Source organism: Phacochoerus africanus, chromosome 8, assembly GCF_016906955.1.
Source record: "Phacochoerus africanus isolate WHEZ1 chromosome 8, ROS_Pafr_v1, whole genome shotgun sequence".
Classification (NCBI taxonomy): Eukaryota; Metazoa; Chordata; class Mammalia; order Artiodactyla; family Suidae; genus Phacochoerus; species Phacochoerus africanus.
The window spans coordinates 91,493,834-91,514,065 of record NC_062551.1 but is presented as its reverse complement, the minus strand read 5'-3'; the positions used below and the strand labels follow the sequence as shown (position 1 = coordinate 91,514,065).

At 42.5% G+C, this 20,232-nt stretch overlaps 1 protein-coding gene across 2 annotated transcripts in view; it reads left to right on the top strand.

Moving 5' to 3' along the window:
- Positions 1 to 14,795, top strand: part of CLSPN (claspin) — a 34,655-nt gene extending 19,860 nt beyond the window's left edge. Inside the window, exons 11-25 of one of the 2 annotated variants that reach the window (XM_047793319.1) lie at positions 558 to 736; positions 1,094 to 1,158; positions 1,700 to 1,899; positions 2,227 to 2,381; positions 3,444 to 3,670; positions 4,284 to 4,395; positions 5,997 to 6,075; positions 6,312 to 6,433; positions 9,776 to 9,940; positions 10,054 to 10,175; positions 10,420 to 10,547; positions 11,065 to 11,173; positions 12,629 to 12,711; positions 12,958 to 13,119; positions 13,440 to 14,795. In XM_047793319.1, coding sequence (XP_047649275.1) covers positions 558 to 736; positions 1,094 to 1,158; positions 1,700 to 1,899; positions 2,227 to 2,381; positions 3,444 to 3,670; positions 4,284 to 4,395; positions 5,997 to 6,075; positions 6,312 to 6,433; positions 9,776 to 9,940; positions 10,054 to 10,175; positions 10,420 to 10,547; positions 11,065 to 11,173; positions 12,629 to 12,711; positions 12,958 to 13,119; positions 13,440 to 13,550 — 2,019 coding nt within the window. In that variant the 3' untranslated portion in view covers positions 13,551 to 14,795. The remainder of the gene's footprint in view (positions 1 to 557; positions 737 to 1,093; positions 1,159 to 1,699; positions 1,900 to 2,226; positions 2,382 to 3,443; positions 3,671 to 4,283; positions 4,396 to 5,996; positions 6,076 to 6,311; positions 6,434 to 9,775; positions 9,941 to 10,053; positions 10,176 to 10,419; positions 10,548 to 11,064; positions 11,174 to 12,628; positions 12,712 to 12,957; positions 13,120 to 13,439) is intronic. The other variant, XM_047793320.1, reaches the window with a different exon arrangement.
- The last annotated feature ends 5,437 nt before the right edge of the window (positions 14,796 to 20,232 follow it).

The window sequence follows — 20,232 nt, the reverse complement described above, 5'->3', positions numbered from 1 at the left end:
ACCTTCCTGAGTTAATTTCTTTCTTCATTAAGGAGAGTATTTGTAAAAGAACCTCTTGCCTTTATTTCCATAGTATTGTTTTCCACCTATAGAAGACAAATGATAGGATTTTTAGTATTAGAAAACAGAAAAGCATCCTTGTCAGAATGCTGGAATCATTTGAAAGAGCTGATTAATGTTTAACCCTAAGTAAAGGGAAGAGAAAAGCCATGGCTGAGTTGGGCAGGATTTTACAGTCTGTGGTTGGTTTGAGGTCATTTGTTGTCTTGCAGTCTCAGGCTAATCATGTAACCTGTCATTGACATGATAAAATTATAATCCAGTCTTTTTTCATAATCTTGTAACGGTTTGGTGAGAGTAAAAGGTAAAATGACATAGATATAAAAGAGCTCTAGAAGTGCCAGGGAGAATTATGTTAATGACAATTGTTAGACCAAGCCTCCTTCAGGTTAACCTTTTCAGATTTAAGATGTGACTAGTAACCAAGCAGCATATTTCAGGCTAACAGTGTGTTTGCTTTTAAAATTTTTGACTTGTATTATTTTGTTTTGGTAAAGATGGCAGAATTCCATCTTGATAGTGAAGAAACAGAAACCAAAGATGAGAAAGAAATGGATAAAGAAAACAATGATGGCAGTGATGAAAATGACAAGTCAGTTGGCCTTCTCTCTGTTCCCAAGCCTCTCTCATCAGATTCTACCTTCCTTTTATTTAAGGACAGCTCTTCCAAGATGGAGTAAGTAAATCTCTCTAAGAAAAGATTAAGATTCCTTGGTATTTGCCCCTCCAGTAAGAAGCAGAAACAGGGAGTTCCCGTTGTGGTTCAGCAGAAACATCTGACAAGCATCCATGAGGACACAGGTTCAATCCCTGGCCTCGCTCATTGGGTTAAGGATCCGGTGTTGCTGTGAGCTCTGGTGTAGGTTGCAGACTCGGCTCGGATCTGGTGTTGCTTTGGCCGTGGTGTAGGCCAGCAGCTACAGCTCTGATTGGATCCCTAGTCTGGGCCTCCATATGCTGTGGGTGTGGCCCTAAAAAGACCAAAAAAAAGAAGCAGAAAGATACTCAAACAATTTACCTTTTTATTTTGTAGTTACTCTCCTAGTGAAGAAAAATCAGAACTAGATGAAAACTCAGGCAAAAGGCCTAGCAAACTAGGTAAGTAGTGACTCCTGTATAGAACTTGACTTTTCTTTGATCCTCTAGCTTTGACACTTAAGGACCATAATTTCTTAAGGTTCCATTTTTTGAACTCTAGTGGTCTTTTCCCAGTTGTACCTAATGGCACTTTGGTCCAATTTTGGAAAACTTTGCATGAAGTTTCTTTACAGTTGACCATGAGCATGTAAAGGTCCTTAGTGAGTATGTGTTAATTGAGCGAAACATGAAACATTTCTGTCATATGTAGATCAAAGAAGATGTGTAAGTGATTGGATAATGGAACAAGTAATCATAGGCATCAGGCAGGGTGAGAGAAAGACAGGAACTTTGAGGTATCACTTAGCTCAGTGTGATAAACCCTGATCGTATCATGCTATCTTAGTACCATAATTTACCTTTAACTTATTGTTTTGGAGCATGTAACTTGAGAGGTTTGCCTGTGGATCCTACCCTGACAGTTTCATTCTCAACTCTTCTTCTTAAACAAATCTAACTTATTTTTGGAATCACACACTTAAAAGTTATTCTCTTTCTTTAGATGAAGATGATTCATGCTCATTACTGACAAAGGAGAGCAGCCACAACAGCAGCTTTGAGCTGATAGGCTCCACAATTCCGTCCTATCAGCCTTGCAACAGGCAAACAGGCCGTGGGACCAGCCTTTTCCCGACAGCAGGAGGATTCAGATCTCCTTCCCCTGGGCTATTTAGAGCCAGTTTGGTCAGCTCAGCATCTAAGGTAAGATGGTAATAGTTTTCTAATCTCTCCCTTTTGCTTCCCACATTGCTAAATAAAGTGTGTCCAAGCCAACAACTCCCACCATGTTATGTATGTTCATTTTTAAAAAATCCACCCCCTTTGTGTATTAAAAACAAGGCTCACCCAAGGTTCTTACTTTCTTGAAGGTATTATTCTTTATGCTTCTCTTGGCTATGCATTGTCCTCCTCAACTGCAGTTGCCTGAGAATAGATTAAATTTTACAAATAGCAACTTCTGTCGTTGTCATGACAGTGAATGACATTTGTAAAACGTTTTGTTTTTGTTTGGTCTTGTTTTGGTGCCAGAGTTCAGGAAAGCTGTCAGAGCCTTCACTTCCCATAGAGGATTCCCAGGATCTGTATAACGCCTCCCCAGAGCCTAAGACACTTTTCCTCGGAGCAGGAGACTTCCAGTTCTGTTTAGAAGATGACACTCAGAGCCAACTGTTGGATGCAGATGGGTAGGTAGTTTTATGTTTCTGTGGGTGGAATAGTGCTGGGTACTGCTTAATTTTGTTTAAAAATAAAGAGAGCTTCTGTCACTCCATATGTGCTTTCTCTTCTGAGAAAGAGAGGTGTACAGATCATTAGCATTGTATTCTACAAGTTTGAATAAAGTCTCTCTAGAAAATAAAAGGTAAATAGCCTTCCTGGCATTCTGATCCTTCAATTTCTGTCTTGTTTGAAATGTATAGCTCTCATAAAGGAATCAAATTTCCCTGGATCCATCCTACTATATTAGGATTGTTGGATGGGATTGAGAATCGACACATCTGTGGCACATTGCAGGGCCAGAACACCAAGCCTTATTCTAGCACCATCGGCTTTCTTGTTTTTTAGGGCCACACCTGAGGCATATGGAGGTTCCCAGGCTAGGGGTCTAATTGGAGCTACAGCTGCCGGCCTACACCATGGCCACAGCAACACCAGATCCGAGCCGCATCTGTGACCTACACCACAGCTCATGGCAGCGCCGGATCCTTAACCCACTGAGTGAGGCCAGGGATCGCAACCTCATGGTTCCTAGTTGGATTAATTTTCACTGCACCATGATGGGAACTCCTAGCACCATCTGAAGCCAAAAATTATCCTTTACCCTTATTTATTTATTTATTTATTTATTTATTTTAATTTTAGGGCCACACTTGCAGCATATGGAGGTTCCCAGGCAAGGGGTCGAATTGGAGCTGTAGCCGCTGTCCTACGCCACAGCCACACCAATGCCAGATCCTTAACCCACTTGAGCGAGGCCAGGGATGGAACCTGCGTCCTCATGGATACCAGTCAGATTTGTTTCTGCTGAGCCATGACGGGAACTCCCCCTTTAGCTTTTGAATAGCCTTTATTCTTTCATAAACTTCCCCCTTCCTCTTTAGATTATCAAGAGGCTAAAGTCTGACTCTTTTGTCTTCTGGTTCGGAATTCAGCTTCTAACTTTGGTATTGGAAATGAGTTCAGACTTTTTCATCCACCACTCTGTTTTCTTCCTAGATTATTTTTGACACTCTTCATTGGGCTTGTAGGTTCCTAAATGTCAGAAACCACAGGAATCAGTACCAAGCTTTGAAGCCTCGATTGCCATTGGCCAGTATGGATGAGAACGCCATGGATGCCAACATGGATGAGCTGCTGGATTTGTGTACTGGAAAGTTCACATCTCAGGGTGAAAAACCTCTGCCCAGGAAGAACGACAAGAAAGAGAACATGGAGGAACTTCTGGATCTTTGTTCAGGAAAATTTACTTCTCAAGGTAAGTATCAACCAAGAGAGCATCAGGCTCACCACAGCCAAATATCTTATGTCAGTATCCTTGAAAAAAAAGCTCCTTACTCTCAGGTTTAAAGTTCACAGAAAAAAAAAAAAAGAAAGAAAAAGGAGTTCACAGAAAACAGACCTGTGGTGGATTCTTGGGTGTACATTGCATTCATTGCTTAGCTCCTGATATTTAGAGCTCTTACTTTCTTAGAATGGTGAAATAACAATCTAAGTCTGCTTTCGCTTGGGCCATATGACTTGTCATTTATGGCTAATATATGTGCAAAGCCTGGAGCAGTACCTGCTATATAGTAAATTTCATATAAATGCTAACATATTACTTCCACCTGCAACATGCCTTTAACCCCCTCACATCCCTGCTAGAATGTAAACTGGGAGCTGGGATTTTTGTTTTGTTCACTGCTGTTTCCCTGTTGCCTGGCACATAGTAAGCACTAAATAAGGATTTGTCGAATGAATGGAGGATGAGCTCTTTTCGGCAAGCTTGCCTTAAAACTGTGTTGAGCTGGCATGTCCTCAGATGGCTGGGGAAAGAGGATAAAGCTGTCATTTCTTGGTGACAAATCTTTTTCTTTGTTGTGATGTAGATGTCTCCACTCTGGCTCCATCAGATTTAAATAAGCAGGAGAAGGAGAGCAGCATGGGTGACCCAATGGAGGAAGCACTTGCTCTTTGCTCAGGCTCTTTCCCAACAGACAGGTAAGTCAAAGTGCTTGGAGGGAATTTGGGAGGCCTGGCCTTCTGATAAAATTCTGGGGTAGGTTCTCTGGGCTTAGCAGTAACTGGTCATCTTAGGGGCTTCATGTTTCACTATACCTGTGGTTCTGTCTGAGAGTCTTGCAGTGGGTTTGAGTCTCATGTTTCCATAGTAAGGAAATGATAATGCTTTAATTGATTGGTAGGGAACAAGGTAAAAAAGGCAAGAATAAGAATGTGAAAGTGCTCAACATCACTAATAATTAAGGAAATATACCATAATAAGATACTACCTCATACTCATTAGGATGGCTACTATAAAAAAAACCCCAGAAAATAACAGGTGTTGCTGAGGATATGGAAACATTGGAATCCCTTTCTTTTGCTGGTGGGAATGTAAAATGGTAACACTGCTACAGAAAATAGAATTGCAGGATTTCCCTTCGTGGCACAGCGGAAACGCATCTGACAACCATGAGGTTGCGGGTTCAATCTCTGGCCTCAATCAGTGGGTTGAGGATCTGGAGCTGCCGTGAGCTGTGGTGTGGATTGAAGAAGCATCTCAGATCTGGCATTGCTGTGCCTATGGTGTAGGCCGGCAACTGCAGCTCTGATTCGACCCCTAGCCTGGGAACCTCCAAATGCCACGGGTGCAGCCCTTAAAAAAAAAAGAAAAGAAAATAGAATTGCAATTCCCCCAAAAATTAACAGTAGAATGTGATCCAGCAGTTACTCCACTTTGGGGTATATACACAATAGAAATGAAAACAGGATCTCTAATAGATATTTGAACACCCATGTTCATAGCAGCGTTACTCATAACAGTTGAAAGGTAGAAGCATCCCAGGTGGATACATACACAGAATATTATTCAGCCTTTAAAAAAGAAGAAAATTCTGATATATGCTACAACATGGATTAAGTGTGTTGAAGGAAATAAGCCAATCACAAAAAATACAAATACTGGAGTTCTCATTGTGGCTCAGCAGGTTAAGGACCTGACATTGTCTCTGTGAGGATGCAGGTTTGATCCCCAGACTTGCTCAGTGGGTTAAGGATGTGGTGTTGCCAAAAGCTGCTGTATAGCTCGCAGATATGGCTTGGATTTGGTGTGGCCCTGGCTGTGGCGTAGGCCCCAGCTGTAGCTCAGATTTGACCCCTCATCTGGGAACTTCCATATGCTGCAGATGCGGCCATAAAAAGAAAAAGAAAAAAAAGTACAAATACTGTATGATTCCACTTATATGGGGTACTTAGAGTAGTCACATTCATAGTGATAGAAAATAGCCAGGGGCTGTGAGGAGGAAAGAATGGGGAGTTGCTATTTAGAGGGTGTAGAGTTTTGGTTTTGTAAGATGAAATGCGTTCTTGGAGGTTGATTGCATAACAGTGCACATGTACTTAATGCAAGTGAACTGTACACTTAAAGTGGTTAAGATAGTAAACTTTATGTTGTGTGTATTTCATCACAATTTAAAAAAAAATTTAAAGGCTAGATATCTTGTTTCTTAAGGGATTGTGGTACTGTTCAAGTCCTAGATTGGCTGACTGCTTGTAATTTGCTTTCAACAGCTTATTTATTGATTTGTTGGTTTGCATTTTAGAGAGGAAGAAGAAGGTGAAGAGGAGGAATTTGGAGACTTCCGGCTTGTCCCAAATGATGATGAGTTTGATAGCAATGAGGTGAGTTTGGAGGGAACAAAGTAGTCGTGACTGAACTCCATGTATTGCTGCTGTATGGTTTTTTGGTTTTTTGTTTTTATTTTTGTTTTTGTTTTTTGGTAGAGTGAGTCCTTAAGAATTCTGTTTGTCATATTTTCAGAAGCAATTTCTTAGAATGAAATGTTTGGGTCGAAGTTTGTAAATCCTGTCTCAGTGGAGGACATATTTTATTCCTTTAACTGCATGTGATTTTGCAGGATGAACATAGTGACTCTGACCATGAAGACCCCATGAAGACCCATGAAGACCTAGAAGACCATGAGGAGGAGGAGGATGAGGAAGAGCTCCTGCGGCAATCCGAGAAGTTGAAAAGGCAAATGTAGGTGTTATGTCCCTTCCTTCCATTGCAAGCAAGTTCTCCTAACAGTTGAATTGTAGCTTGCCAACATTTTACCTACATTTGCTGGTTCTGTATTTGCTTTTTGTGGTTAACACAGATTGAATGAGATTCATTTACTTGCTATCTCTTGAGTATTCAAAGATGGCTGTGTCCTCCCCAAGTGATTTCTATACTAAACACCCCTACCTCTTCAGCTATTTCTCATGTGACGTTGCTTCCAGGCTCTTCACATATGTATGTTCTCTTTATCCTCAGGTGTGGTCTGACCCCACTGCTCTATGTTGTGGTACAACCACATGCCTTGTTCTGGATGCATACCACTTCTAAAGTAACCAAAGATCTTAAGAAGGGGTCACTGTAGATCCTGAGGATCTCATAGACAACTAAAGTTCCCCTTGTCTCTTTTCTTGTGAATTACTGTCATCTCAGTTTTCCTCATCCTAGTCTTGGGCAAATGACCCTCCTTTATTTTTTTTTTAATGTTGTGTTGTTGTTGTTGTTGTTTTTGTTTTTTTTTTTTTTTTTGTCTTTTTGCTATTTCTTGGGCTGCTCCCACGGCATATGGAGGTTCCCAGGCTAGGGGTCGAATTGGAGCTGCAGGCACCAGCCTATGCCAGAGCCACAGCAACGCGGGATCCGGGATCCGAGCCGCGTCTGCAACCTACACCACAGCTCAGGGCAACGCCTGAGCAAGGGCAGGGATCGAACCCGCAACTTCATGGTTCCTAGTCGGATTCGTTAACCATTGCGCCACGACGGGAACTCCGTGTTTTTGTTTTGATCATGAAAGTAAACCATTTATTTTGGATAATTGAAAGAATGCAAAAAGATATAAATAAAAAGTCATCTATATCCACCATCCAGAATATTTGTGAAAGTGGTGGTTATCATCTCATAACCAAAGGCATATATATATATATATTTTTTTTTTTTTTTGGTCTTTTAGGGCTATACCCACGGCTTATGGAGGTTCCCAGGCTAGGGGCCAGTTGGAGCTGTAGCTGCCAGCTTACGCCAGAGCCACAGCAACGTGGGATCCAAGCTGTGTCTACAACCTATACCACAGTTCACAGCAACACCAGATCCTTAACCCATTGAGAGGGGCTAGGGCTCAAACCCATGTCCTCATGGATGCTAGTCAGGTTCTCTAACCACTGAGCCACAATGGGAACTCCCAAAGGCATATATTTTTATTTAGTTGAGATCTGTAGTTTTTTTGTATATGCAGTTTTGCATGTTGCTTTTTTTTTTCCCATTTACCGCATCTGTGAGCATTTTTCCATGATACTGAAATTTTTTTTTTCTTTTTGTCTTTTGTCTTTTCTGTTGTTGTTGTTGTTGTTGTTGCTGCTATTTCTTGGGCCGCTCCCGCGGCATATGGAGGTTCCCAGGCTAGGGGTCGAATCGGAGCTATAGCACAGGCCTACGCCAGAGCCATAGCAACTCGGGATCCGGGATCCGAGCCGCGTCTGCAACCTACACCACAGCTCACGGCAACGCCAGACCCTTAACCCACTGAGCAAGGGCAGGGACCGAACCCACAACCTCATGGTTCCTAGTCGGATTCGTTAACCACTGCGCCACGACGGGAACTCCTGAAAGTTTTATAAAAATCATTTTAATAGGTTTTTATGTGTGAATTACTTCTAGAATTCAAATATAAGACATCATATTGATCCCTATTATATTTATTTTGTTGTTTTTAGCCCATCATTTCATTCTATTAAGATCAGTTTGAGGTTCTAATTTGTTACCTATCAGGTTTACTGTATCATACAATTTTGGATCATCTATAAATTTTTCTAAGGCAGTGGTTCTTAAACCTTATTTAACTACAGAGTCCTTTGTTCAAATGAAATGTTATGAAGAATTACAGCTAAAAGTTGAACTGCTCTAGGAGTTCCCATTGTGGCTAAGCAGTAATGAACTCGATAGTCCATAAGGATGCGAGTTTGATCCCTGGCCTCACTCAGTGGGTTAAGGATCCAGCATTGCCATGAGCTGTGGTGTAGGTCGCAGAGGCGGCTTGAATCTGGCGTTGCTATTGCTGTGGCATAAGCTGGCATCTATAGCTCCGATTCATCCCCTAGCCTGCGAACTTCCATGTGCCAAATGTGCAGCCCTAAAAAAAAAAAAAAAAAAAGACACACACACAAAGTTCAAAAAGTACCCTCTTTAAGAAGATTGGAAAGCTTAGTGGTTATTGGCCCCTGAAGGAATTCTTCAGGAATCCTAGGATTTAGAGTAACTCAGCTTTAAAAAAAAAAATGTAAGTCTTTGGTAAAAATCAGTTTTCAGGAGTACCTTATGGTGCAGAGGATTAAGGATCCAGTTTTGTCACTGCTGTGGTGCAGGTTCAACCCCTGGCCTAGGAATTTTTATATGCTGCAGGCCTAGGTTAAAAAAAAAAAAAAATCAGCTTTCAGAAAACCATCAGCTTCTGCCACTCATGACCATAATAGGACTTTGAATTTAGGCTAACAACAGATTTGTTCTCAAAGTGAACTGAAGTCAATAAAACTAACTAGTAGTGTTTTGGGGTTTTTTGTTTTGGGGGGGGTTTGCTTTTTTAGGGCCACACCTGTGGCATATGGAAGTTTCTAGGCTAGAGTTGAATTGAAGCTGCATCTTTGACCTACCACGGCTCATAGCAACACTGGTTCCTTAACCCACTGAGTGAGGCCAGGGATCGAACCTGCATCCTCATGGATACTAGTTGGGTTTGTTGCCACTGAGCCACAACAGGAACTCACCAACTAGTAGTGGTTTTGATTACCACTGACTCTGAGCCTCAGTCATACCTCTAACTTGGGGGTCAAGATTTGGTGGACTCAGTCTTTCTATATTATACTATCCCAGGTCTGTCTCCTGAAGCTGGTAAGCTTAAATACAAAACAAAAGAGTTTGAGCCTTCTGGCAGGTATGTCCAAAATACATAGAGAAGATTGAGAGTTTTGGCTCTATTAGTTACCAACCTGGGTTGAAGCCAGGCTCTGCTTTCTCCTAGCTGTGTGACCATTGGTAAGTTGTTTACTCTCTGAGTCTCAGTTCCTTCAACTGTGAATCGAAGGGATTAATATTGCATTAATCCCTTCGATAATGCAATAATGCTTCAAAGCAGTTATTGGCACAGCTACATGTTAAATAAGACTTTTAAGTATTATCAAAATATATTATTATCGTCAATTTAAGCTTATTGTTATTAGAGATGGCTCAGTGTTCTTTCTGTTTTTCTCATTGCTTCCATCTCATTGTTATTAGAGATGGCTCTATGTGTATATTCATTGTTGCATTTTCTAATCTTCAAAAATTGTTTTCCAGGAGATTAAAGAAATACCTGGAGGATGAAGCAGAAGTGTCAGGAAGTGATGTGGGGAGTGAAGATGAGTATGATGGAGAAGAGCTTGATGAATATGAAGAGGATGTAATGGACGAAGTACTTCCCTCTGATGAGGAACTGCAGAGTCAAATCAAGAAAATACATATGTCAGTATCCCCAAAAGCCCTTCTAAGTAATAGGATGTGCTTTAAGGCAGGCCCTAAAACCCCTATAACTAGGAATGGTCCTGGTTTTTAATACCATGTTTCTTGTGTTGTAGGAAAACAATGTTGGATGATGATAAGCGACAGCTCCGTTTGTACCAAGAAAGGTACCTTGCTGATGGGGACCTGCACAGTGATGGTCCTGGACGAATGAGGAAATTTCGATGGAAAAACATAGGTATCTTGATTGTTGCCTTCAAAAGCAAATGCTACAAGGTACATGTTTCTCTAGTTTAAGACAGCAAGAAGAAATCACAACTATAGCAAGTGGTTGTGGAGGGCTTGGTTGTGACCATTATTATCTATTAATGGATAGGAGAATTTTGTGTTAGTATATTGTACATGGAAAGGGTTCACCTGTGTCTGCAGGCACCCTCTCCTGGGGATTGCAGAATGCTAATAGCCTTAACTCTTTGCTTTAGATGATGCTTCCCAGATGGACTTGTTTCACAGAGACTCTGATGATGATCAGATTGAAGAACAGCTTGATGAGACAGAAGCCAGATGGAGAAAGGAGCGAATTGAACGAGAGCAGTGGCTTCGAGACCAGGTAGGAAGCCTGCAAAAGATTCTCCTATTCCGACCACAGTTATGAGGGTCACTTCAGTCACCCAGCTTGTCATGACAGTTTTAAAATCTTTGGCAATAAATTGCAGTCCCTTTTTTTTTGGCCACACTGTGGTGTATGGAGTTCCCAGGCTAGGGATCATATCCAAGCCACAGTTGCAACCTACAGGATCCACAGCTGCAGCAATGCTGGATCCTTAACCCACTGTGCCAGGCCAGCGATTGAACCTAGATCCCAGAGCTCCAGAGATCCTGTTGCACCACCGTGGGAACTCCTATCATGGTCCCTTTTAATCCTTGAATTTTCTTTTATGCTTTGAGAAGGTTACCTTGAGCAATTTTGTCTGAAATCCCTCCCCCCCCCTTTTTTTTGGTCTAAAGCAATAAAGGGTTGCAAGAAGGAAAACAAATGATATCTCAAGTACTCTACCTTCCAGGCTATGCTAATTATTTGGGAGAGCTGTAGGCTTCTGTTAATGCTGTCTGATTTTTATTTTCAGGCACAGCAGGGGAAAATTGCAGCTGAAGAAGAAGAAGAAGAAATTGGAGAAGACAGTCAGTTTATGATGCTGGCCAAGAAAGTTACAGCCAAAGCTCTGCAGAAGAATGGTGAGCTCTTAGTCCTCCTCAGCATCTAGCTCCCTGGATTGTTAGTGCTGGAGCCTTGGAGGTGACTCCAGCCCTCAGGAGCTGTTGCAGCTTAGTCACGGGCCTGTGTCTAATATTGTCTTAAAGAGACCCCTCGGAGATGGGGAGAGACAGTGTTCTTTTGATTTTAGACTGTTGGGCAGTGGACATTGTACTTGTGTGTGTGTGTATCTGGTTTTGCTTTATGTTCTAAGGCAGCTCAGAGGTGTGAAATCTGGCTTCTTTATTTAGTTGCTCAGGCTTATATATTTAAGTGTTAGATCTGGAATCTGAACTCAGATATATCTAACCCCAGAACTGAAGCCCTAAACACTTCTCAGCACTCTTATCACTCTTATTTTTTTTATTATTACTGTTAATTAGTCAATAAGTTCAACTGAGTTGTCTGTCACCTCATAGCCATTTACTGTATTTTCAAGTTGCAGTTTAAAAGTAATCAGGAGTTCCTGTCGTGGCGCAGTGGTTAACGAATCTGACTAGGAACCATGAGGTTGCGGGTTCGATCCCTGCCCTTGCTCAGTGGGTCAAGGTTCCGGCGTTGCCGTGAGCTATGGTGTAAGTCGCAGACTCGGCTCGGATCCTGCGTTGCTGTGGCTCTGGCATAGGCTGGCAGCTACAGCTCCGATTCGACCCCTAGCCTGGGAACCTCCATATGCCACAGTGCGGCCCTAGAAAAAGGCAAAAAGACAAAAAAATAAAAATAAATAAATAAATAAATAAAAGTAATCAGAGTTCCTGTGGGTCTAGTTTATTGGTCTTATTAAAACTTGTTAGCTGGTTAAGATTTAAAAGTAATTCTGGGAGGGTGTTCCCATCGTGGCTCAGTAGTTAACAAATCTGACTAGGAACCATGAGGTTTCGGGTTCTATCTCTGGCCTTGCTCAGTGGGTTAAGGATCCAGAGTTGCCATGAGCTGTGGTGTAGGTCGCAGACGCGGCTCAGATCCCGTGTTGCTGTGGCTCTGGTGTAGGCCAGCGGCTATAGGTCCCATTAGACCCCTAGCCTGGGAGCCTTCATATGCTGCAGGAGCAGCCCAAGAAAAAGCAAAAAGACCAAAAAAATAAAAAATAAAAAATAAAATAAAAGTAATTCTGGGAGTTCCCATCATGGTACATCGGAAACGAATCTGACTAGGAACCATGAAGTTGTGGGTTCGATCCTGGCCTCGCTCAGTGGGTTAAGGATCCAGCATTGCCGTAAGCTGTGGTGTAGGTTGCAGACTCGGCTCAGATCTGGCGTTGCTGTGGCTGTGGTGTAGGCTGGCGGCTACAGCTCCTATTAGACCCCTAGCCTGGGAACCTCCATATGCCGTGGGTGCAGCCCTAAAAAAAAAAAAAGACAAAAGACCAAAAAAAAAAAAGTGATTCGACCCCAGCTTTGCCTATAACAAACCTCTCTGTCTTTTCTTTTTTTCAGTCAGTCACACTGTGGTTACTGAAAATTCAAAGTCATTATTCAGAAATCCTTTTGAAGCCATCAGACCAGGAAGTGACAGCCAGGTTGGTTGGGGACCTGATGTCATGATCTTGCAGTCATAAAGGTCAAGTTAAGGGAACGCTCTGTCATTAGTGGAGGGAGGTGGCTGCAGGAAATGGCAGTAGATGTCAGAGGAGCCTGCTGTTTCTCTTCTGCTTGAGCTGGGTGGGAGTGTGTCCCCTCAATACTTGGCAGAGGCAGGGAGGAACTGACTTCTCTTCTTCCCTTGGCACTTGGAATCTGATGCTAGATGACTCTTCTTTCCTCAGCTGAAGACAGGCTCACTGCTAAACCAGCCCAAAGCTGTGCTTCAGAAACTGGCCGCCCTCTCTGACCTCAACCCCAGTGCTCCCCGAAATTCAAGAAATTTCGTCTTCCACACACTTTCTCCTGTCAAGGCTGAGGCAGCAAAGGAATTGTCTAAGCCTCGGGTAAGGAATTTGAGAACTGATAGGGTGACTCTCCAAAGTAGAGTGAGTGAGTGAATGAATTGAGTTGAGTTGAGTTTAAAATATATGCATATTTATAACTTAAAGGCTTCTGCTGCACTGTTATATCTGGCACTCCCAATAAGGTACAAGGGGATTGCTATCCCCATTAAGTAATCTGCTTTGAAACTTGCCTGGAAATTTTCTATTTCTTTTTTTTCCTAATCATCCATGATTTAACTATGAGCTGCTTAAGAGCTAATTGAAGCTAAGTACTTGTATGAGAGTCTTGAGTTGGCCCTGTCTCTTCCTCTGCTCTCTAGGTAAGGAGAATGGGTCCATCTTTAATGACATCCCCTTCACCTAAGCGCCTCAAAACAGATGATAGCACTTCAGGATCGAAGCAGAGCATCTTCAGATACTTGGAAAGCTAACACCACACGGATGGCAGCACCTATGTTAAGACTTTGTTGAGAAGTATCTGGGCTTGAAGGTTGAAATTGATGCCCGCGTGGCCCCGTCCTTCATAATCAATGCATTAAGATTGAGGACAGAGATTCCAGCTCTTTCCACTGCATGGGCTCTGGCCTCTCTTTCCTTTCCTGGTATTATTTCCTGGGTTGACTACTAACTTAATTCTGCAGTTTAAAACATCAGCTTCTGGCATACTTGGGTATCCTCCATTAAATATTTGGCATTTTATCCTAGCAGCTTCCTGGGTTGATACCTTTTGGTGAAAGGGGTGGCTGGAGGAAGAAAAAGTGCGGCGTGACAGAAAATTACAGAAAGCAGTGAATGTCAAAACCAGGACGACTCCTTCACACCCCTAAGATCTGCACCGTGGTGACCAGGACTCAGTGAAAGACTTCTTACAGGACCTAGGGATTGACAGAGGGGCTGTTATATTAGTCTTGCCCCTTCATTTTCCTTTATGCCTCTTCCCAAGGCAGTCTCAAATTTCCAGTTAGCCTTTGCTTCCTTTATATATGGACTCAAACTTGTACCCAAGTCAGAAAGAGCTAACTTTCTGGAGTGTGAGGATGAAGATAAAAGGTTATACCCGGTGTCTGTCCACATTAGATTGTCCATGGGACAGAGAGCACTCTCCTAGGACTAAATTTTTGATGTGAAACACCGTTGCTTAAGGACTTCCCTTCTCATTCTGACTAGAAGAATTACTTATATAACCATTATTTATTGCATTCAACTGGGTTGAGTACATTGCTCCGACCAGTCAGAGGACAATTTAATACGTCATTACTTATTTTGAGAGAAGACCATCATGGAGTTTCATCAGAATATTTTTAGGAGGATTGCCACGAATCCCAGTTTCCCCCAAACTTCCATGAGACTCTCAGGATTTTAGACAGATATTTTCCCCCCTCAGAACCAAGTGCCACTGCTGCTTTGGAAAAACATTCCATGTAAATACTGTGGATTCACTGTCAGGAGCTGGACTTGGGAAGCTGGATAAATTGTGCCAGTTTTTTATTGGCAGACGAGAAATACCAGTTTAACTGATGGAATTAGGATATAGGTTTTCTACAGTTGTTTCTAATATGCAAGATGCTGACTTTGATGGAATTTATATTTGTACATTTGTAATCTTGTAATGGTGAAAATGTACATAAAGATGTTTTAATATGTATGTAGTTTTTCAATAAATCCCAATGCCTTAAGGCTGGATTTGCTGTCCAGATTAAATGCCCATTCTTAGGTCAGATGTTGAGCATTTTGTTTTCAGGGTATCTCTCTCTCAGGGAAAGCCAGGAATGAGAGACTATTGCTGTTGTCCCCTCACTGGCTTCTCAGCTCCAGTGAATTGATTGCATTAACTTAACCAAGTAGTTTGGGTTCAGTGCAGGTGAGGAGAATCTACTGAAATGATACCCGTTGGAGTTCTAGTTGTGGCTCAGCAGTTAGCAAGTCTGACTAGCATCCATGAGGATGCAGGTTCAATCCCTGATCTTGCTCAGTGGGTTAAGGATCCTGTGTTGCCATGAGCTGTGGTGTACGTTGCAGATGTGGCTCGGATCCTGCATTGCTGTAGCTGTGGCGTAGGCCGGCGGCTACAGCTCCGATTCAACCCCTAGCCTGGGAACCTCCATATGCCATGGGTATGGCCCTTTAAAAAAAAGAAAGAAAATGATACCCTTTGTTGTTAAAGCCCTTCGATTGGGTCCAAGGTGAGCATTATTGCCCTTCCCTTTTAGCACTCTAAACAGTGCCCAAGGCTAGGCAGCCCTTGCTGGTCAGTAGAAAACTAGGGAGGAGGGCTAGATGTTTCTCCCCTCTTGCTTTCCCATATCCTTTTATAAGGTGGGGGCGGGATAGAGAAAAGGATTGGAATTGACTGCTGAGGATAAGAAAGTTAGTGCCTGACAGTAGAAATAAAAACAATAAACAAATAGGACCTAATCAAACTTACAAGATTTTATGCAGCAAAGGAAATCATAAACAAAACAAGGGAGTTCCCTTTGTGGCTCAGCAGGTTACAAACCTGACTAGTACCCATGAGGATGCAGGTTTGACCCCTGGCTGTGTTCAGTGAGTTCAGGATCCGGCATTGCCATGAGCTGTGGTATAGGCCAGCAGCTGCAGCTCTGATTCAATCCCTAGCCTGGGAACTTCCATATGCTGCAGGTCTGGCTGTAAAAAGCAAAAACAGCAACAACAACAATAAAAAAAGACAACCTACAGAATGGGTGAAAATATTTGCAAACAATGCAGCTGACAAGGGCTTGATCTCCAAAATATATAAACAACTCATACAACTCAACAACAAAAAAAACAACCCAATTGAAAAATAAGCAGAAGATCTAAATACACATTTCTCCAAAGAAGACACACAAATGGCTGGTAGGCATATGAAAAGATGCTCAATATTGCTAATTATTAGAGAAATGCAAATCAAAACTACAGTGAGGTGCCATCTCACACCAGTCAGAATGGCCACTATCACAAGTCTACAAATAAGAAAAGCTTGTGAGGATGTGGAGAAAAGAGAACCCTCCTACCCTGTTGGTGGGAATATAAATTGGTACAACTACTCTGGAAAACAGTATGGAGTTTCCTCAGAAAAGTGAAAATAGACTTACCATATGATCCAACAATCCCAATCCTGGGCATATATTTGGACAAAACTATAATTCAAAAAGATACATGCACCCCTATGTACATAGAAGCACTACTCACAGTAGCCAAAACATGGAAACAACTTAAATGTCCATTGACAGATGAATGGATTACAATGATGTGATACATATATCAATGGAATACTACTTGGCAGTACAAAAGAATGAAATACTGCCATTTGCAGCAAGCTGGATGCAGCTAGACATTATTGTGAAGAAAGAAAGACAAATACCATGTGATACCATGTATATGTAGAATCTAAAGTATGGCACAAATAAACCTATCTGCAAAACAGAAACAGACTCACAGAGGAGTTCCCGTCATGGCGCAGTAGAAATGAATCCGACTAGGAACCATGAGGTTTCGGGTTCAATCCCTGGCCTCGCTCAGTGGGTTAAGGATCCAGCATTGCCCTGAGCTGTGATGTAGGTCACATATGTGGCTCAGATTCTGCGTTGCTGTGGCTGTGGCATAGGCCAGCAGCTACAGTTCCCATTTGACCCCTAGCCTGGGAACCTCCATATGCCATGGGTGCAGCCCTAAAAAGCAAAAAAGCAAAAAGAAAAACAAACTCAAAGACATGGAGAACAGACTTGTGGGTGTCAAGGGGGAGAGAGTTTGGGGTTAGCAGATGCAAGCTATTACATTTAGAATGGATAAACCACAAAATCCTACTGTATAGCACAGGGAACTATATCCAGTCTCCTGGGATAAACCATGATGGAAAATAATATAAAAAAAGAATGTATATATATATATGTATGACTGAGCTACTGCTGTACGGCAGAAATTGGCCAACATTGCAAATCAACTATAATTAAAAAAAAAGAAAATCTGTGCCTGAGAAATCTAGGAGCAAATGATTTCTGTTCTAGATTCCAGAAAGGAAGCACTCTTTAGAGAAATAAAAGTTGAGTCTTAAGCTCTGGGTCACTTTTTCCCATGTCAATATAGTGGTCAGGAGGCAAGCTAAGCCTTGATCTTTGTAACTGGCATGGAGAATCATGACCTGACTTAAGCCCTGTGCTCAAAGCCCTGAGCCATCAGGAAACTGAAGCTCCAGGCCCTGTGCTGTGGCTCCTGCTAGGACTCAGGTTCACCAGCTTGGAATCACATACTTGGAGGGATGGGAGCCCGTGAGTCTGGGATGAGGGTGCTCAGCGTCAGTCCTTTCATCTCCTCGTGTTGGAGATGGATAGGGACAAACCATATTTACTTGATTGAAACAGGCCTCTGACCTCGCTAATTCACTCCACAGCTGCACAAGCCATACTAGGGTCTCTTCCATGAAACATCGGGTTATACCCACCAAAGCACTGTAGAGGCAAGGTGCTCTGCTCCCTGTGCAATTTCTTGACTGCTTCTCTACAAACTACCCTACTTTGAGAATTTCTAATGGCTCAGAGTGAGTATTTCAAGGCTTTATCTCCCAGAGTTATATCTGATAACTCTTAGGTCTTCCTGAGGCTTATATACCTAAGAATAGGAGAGAGTATTTCTGGGAGGAATATTGTCATGATACTATCTGATTATATCATTGCTGGGACGGTATTGTCTTCTACCTTTGTGTCCAGGCCTGGCATGTGGCCTGGCATGTAGTATTGCCCGTTAAAGTTTGAATGAAAATTATCACACCATTCAGAGCCTTCATTAATATCTATAAAATGAAGATAGTCATTCCTGTCTGTCTCTGAGTCACTGTGAGGCTTGCTGGAAGATGTATGTGGCTGTATTATGTCGAGTGCTACTCTGCAAGCATATGGATTCATCAGTATCACAACTGCATCATGTTTTTTTGTTTGTTTGTTTTTTTGAGGGCTGCACCCAAGGCATACGGAAGTTCCTAGGCTAGGGGTCAAATCAGAGCTGCAGCTGCCGGCCCACGCCATAGCCACAGCAATGCCAAATCCGAGCCACGTCTGCAACCTACACCACAGCTCATGGCAACGCTGGATTCTTAAGCCACTGAGCTAGGTCAGGGGTCAAACCTGCCTCCTCATGAATCTTAGTCGGGTTCTCTACCACTGAGCCGCAATGGGAACTCCACAACTGCATCATGTTTTGTGACCAGTCCTTAAAGGCCTGTTGTCTCATAAGCATCTCAAACTCAACATCTTTAAAAAGGTGGTTTAATTTATATATATATAAATATATATAAATATACACACACATATATTTGGGGGGCTGCGCCCACAGCATGTGAAAATTCCCAGGCTAAGGGTTGAACCTGCACTATAGCAGCAACCTAAGCCACAAGGGAACTCCAAAAGGTGGTTTTAGGTTTCCCTAAAAATCTGCTCTTCCTCCTGTGTTTCCCATTTCAGTAAAAGGTACCTCCACCTACCCAGTCATTCAGGCTGGAAACCTGAAGGACATTCTTGACCCCTCCTTCCTTACACCCATAATCAAAGAGTCTCTAAATCCTGTTATTTCTACTTCCAGATTACATCTTGAATCCCCTCCAAAGCCAATGCCCTATTCCAAGATTATTCCCATGATTTCTCGTTGCAGTGTCTTCCTATCTCCCCATTCTTATTTTTGCTTCCCTTCCAACCAGTCTGTGCACAGCAGCCAAAGGGTGGCATTTGTATAATCAAGTTGGAGGATGCCGCTCCCTCCCTCAAACCCTCTCACTGTCTCCCAGTGCACTCAGAATTCATTTCAAACTCCGCATGGCCTACCAGACCCTCATGATAGAGCTGTGCCTGCCAGCCTCCTAAACACTGTTCTCTCTTCACATCACACTCAGCTTCAGGCCCTTCCAAAGCAGCCTTCCCTTTAACTGAAATGACATTTTCTCCCTTGTCCTTTGTCTCATGTTAGTTTAAATCTAACTTCCTCAGAGATGCCTCCATTACCACCCCTTTCTTAATTAGGTTACCTCTGTTAATTTCTTATCTTTTTCTTTCCTTTTTTTTTTTTGTCTTTTTGGGTTCGTACCCTTAACACGTGGAAGTTCTCAGTCTAGGGGTCGAATCAGAGCTGTAGCTGCCAGCCTACACCTCAGCCACAGCAACTTGGGACCCAAGCTGCGTCTGCGACCTACACCACAGCTCATGGCAACGTTGGATCCTTAACCCACTGAGTGAGGTCAGGGATCAAACCCACATCCTCATGGATCATAGTCAGGTTCATTACTGCTGAGCCATGATAGAAACTCCCTTTTTCTTTCTTTAAAAAAAAAAAAAAAAAAAAATTTTTTTTTTCTTTTTTGGCCACCCCTTGTAGCATATGTAAGTTCCCAGGCCAGGGGTCAAATCTGAGCCGTAGCTGCAACCTATGCCACAGCTGCAGCTGCAGCAACGCTGGATCCTTAACCCACTGCACCAGGCTAGGGAGCAAACCTGAGCCTCCACAGAAACAAGCCAGATCATTAACCCACTGTGCCACAACAGGAACTCCTTTTTTTTTTTTTTTTTATCTTTTGGGCCTTCTATCACAGTTTGGCACCATAACATTTTAATGTTTGTTTAGGTCTGCTTTCTCCTTTAGACTAAATTCTATGAAAGCAGAGACTATATCTATTGTGTTTTGTTTTTTTTTAATGTATGTTTCAGGTAACACCATGCCTGGCACTTAGAATTATTCAATAAGTATTTGCTGAGCAGTGAGTAATTGGAGGCCTGAAAGAGCTCATGGTGAAGAGCTTGGAACAGAATGGCTCACACAGATGCTTTCTAGTGTGGGATTGGATAGAGGTGGTTGTTATGTGAGACCTTGAGTCCTTACTCTGCAGCTTACAAGTGGCGTGACCTTGGAATAAGTTATTCTCTCTGATCTTTTTTCCTCAACTTAAAAATGAGGCTAAAATGAAATGGTTTGGTTTAACTAACAGGGCACTCTGGTTAGGATCCAAGGCATGGATTAATGGGAGCTTATTCAGCACATTTAACAGGCTGTGCTAATGCTAACTAACCTGTTGCTGAGCAAGGGGTGGATCTGATGCTTCATTACAGTCTGGCTGAGTGGGAAGGAGAGGCC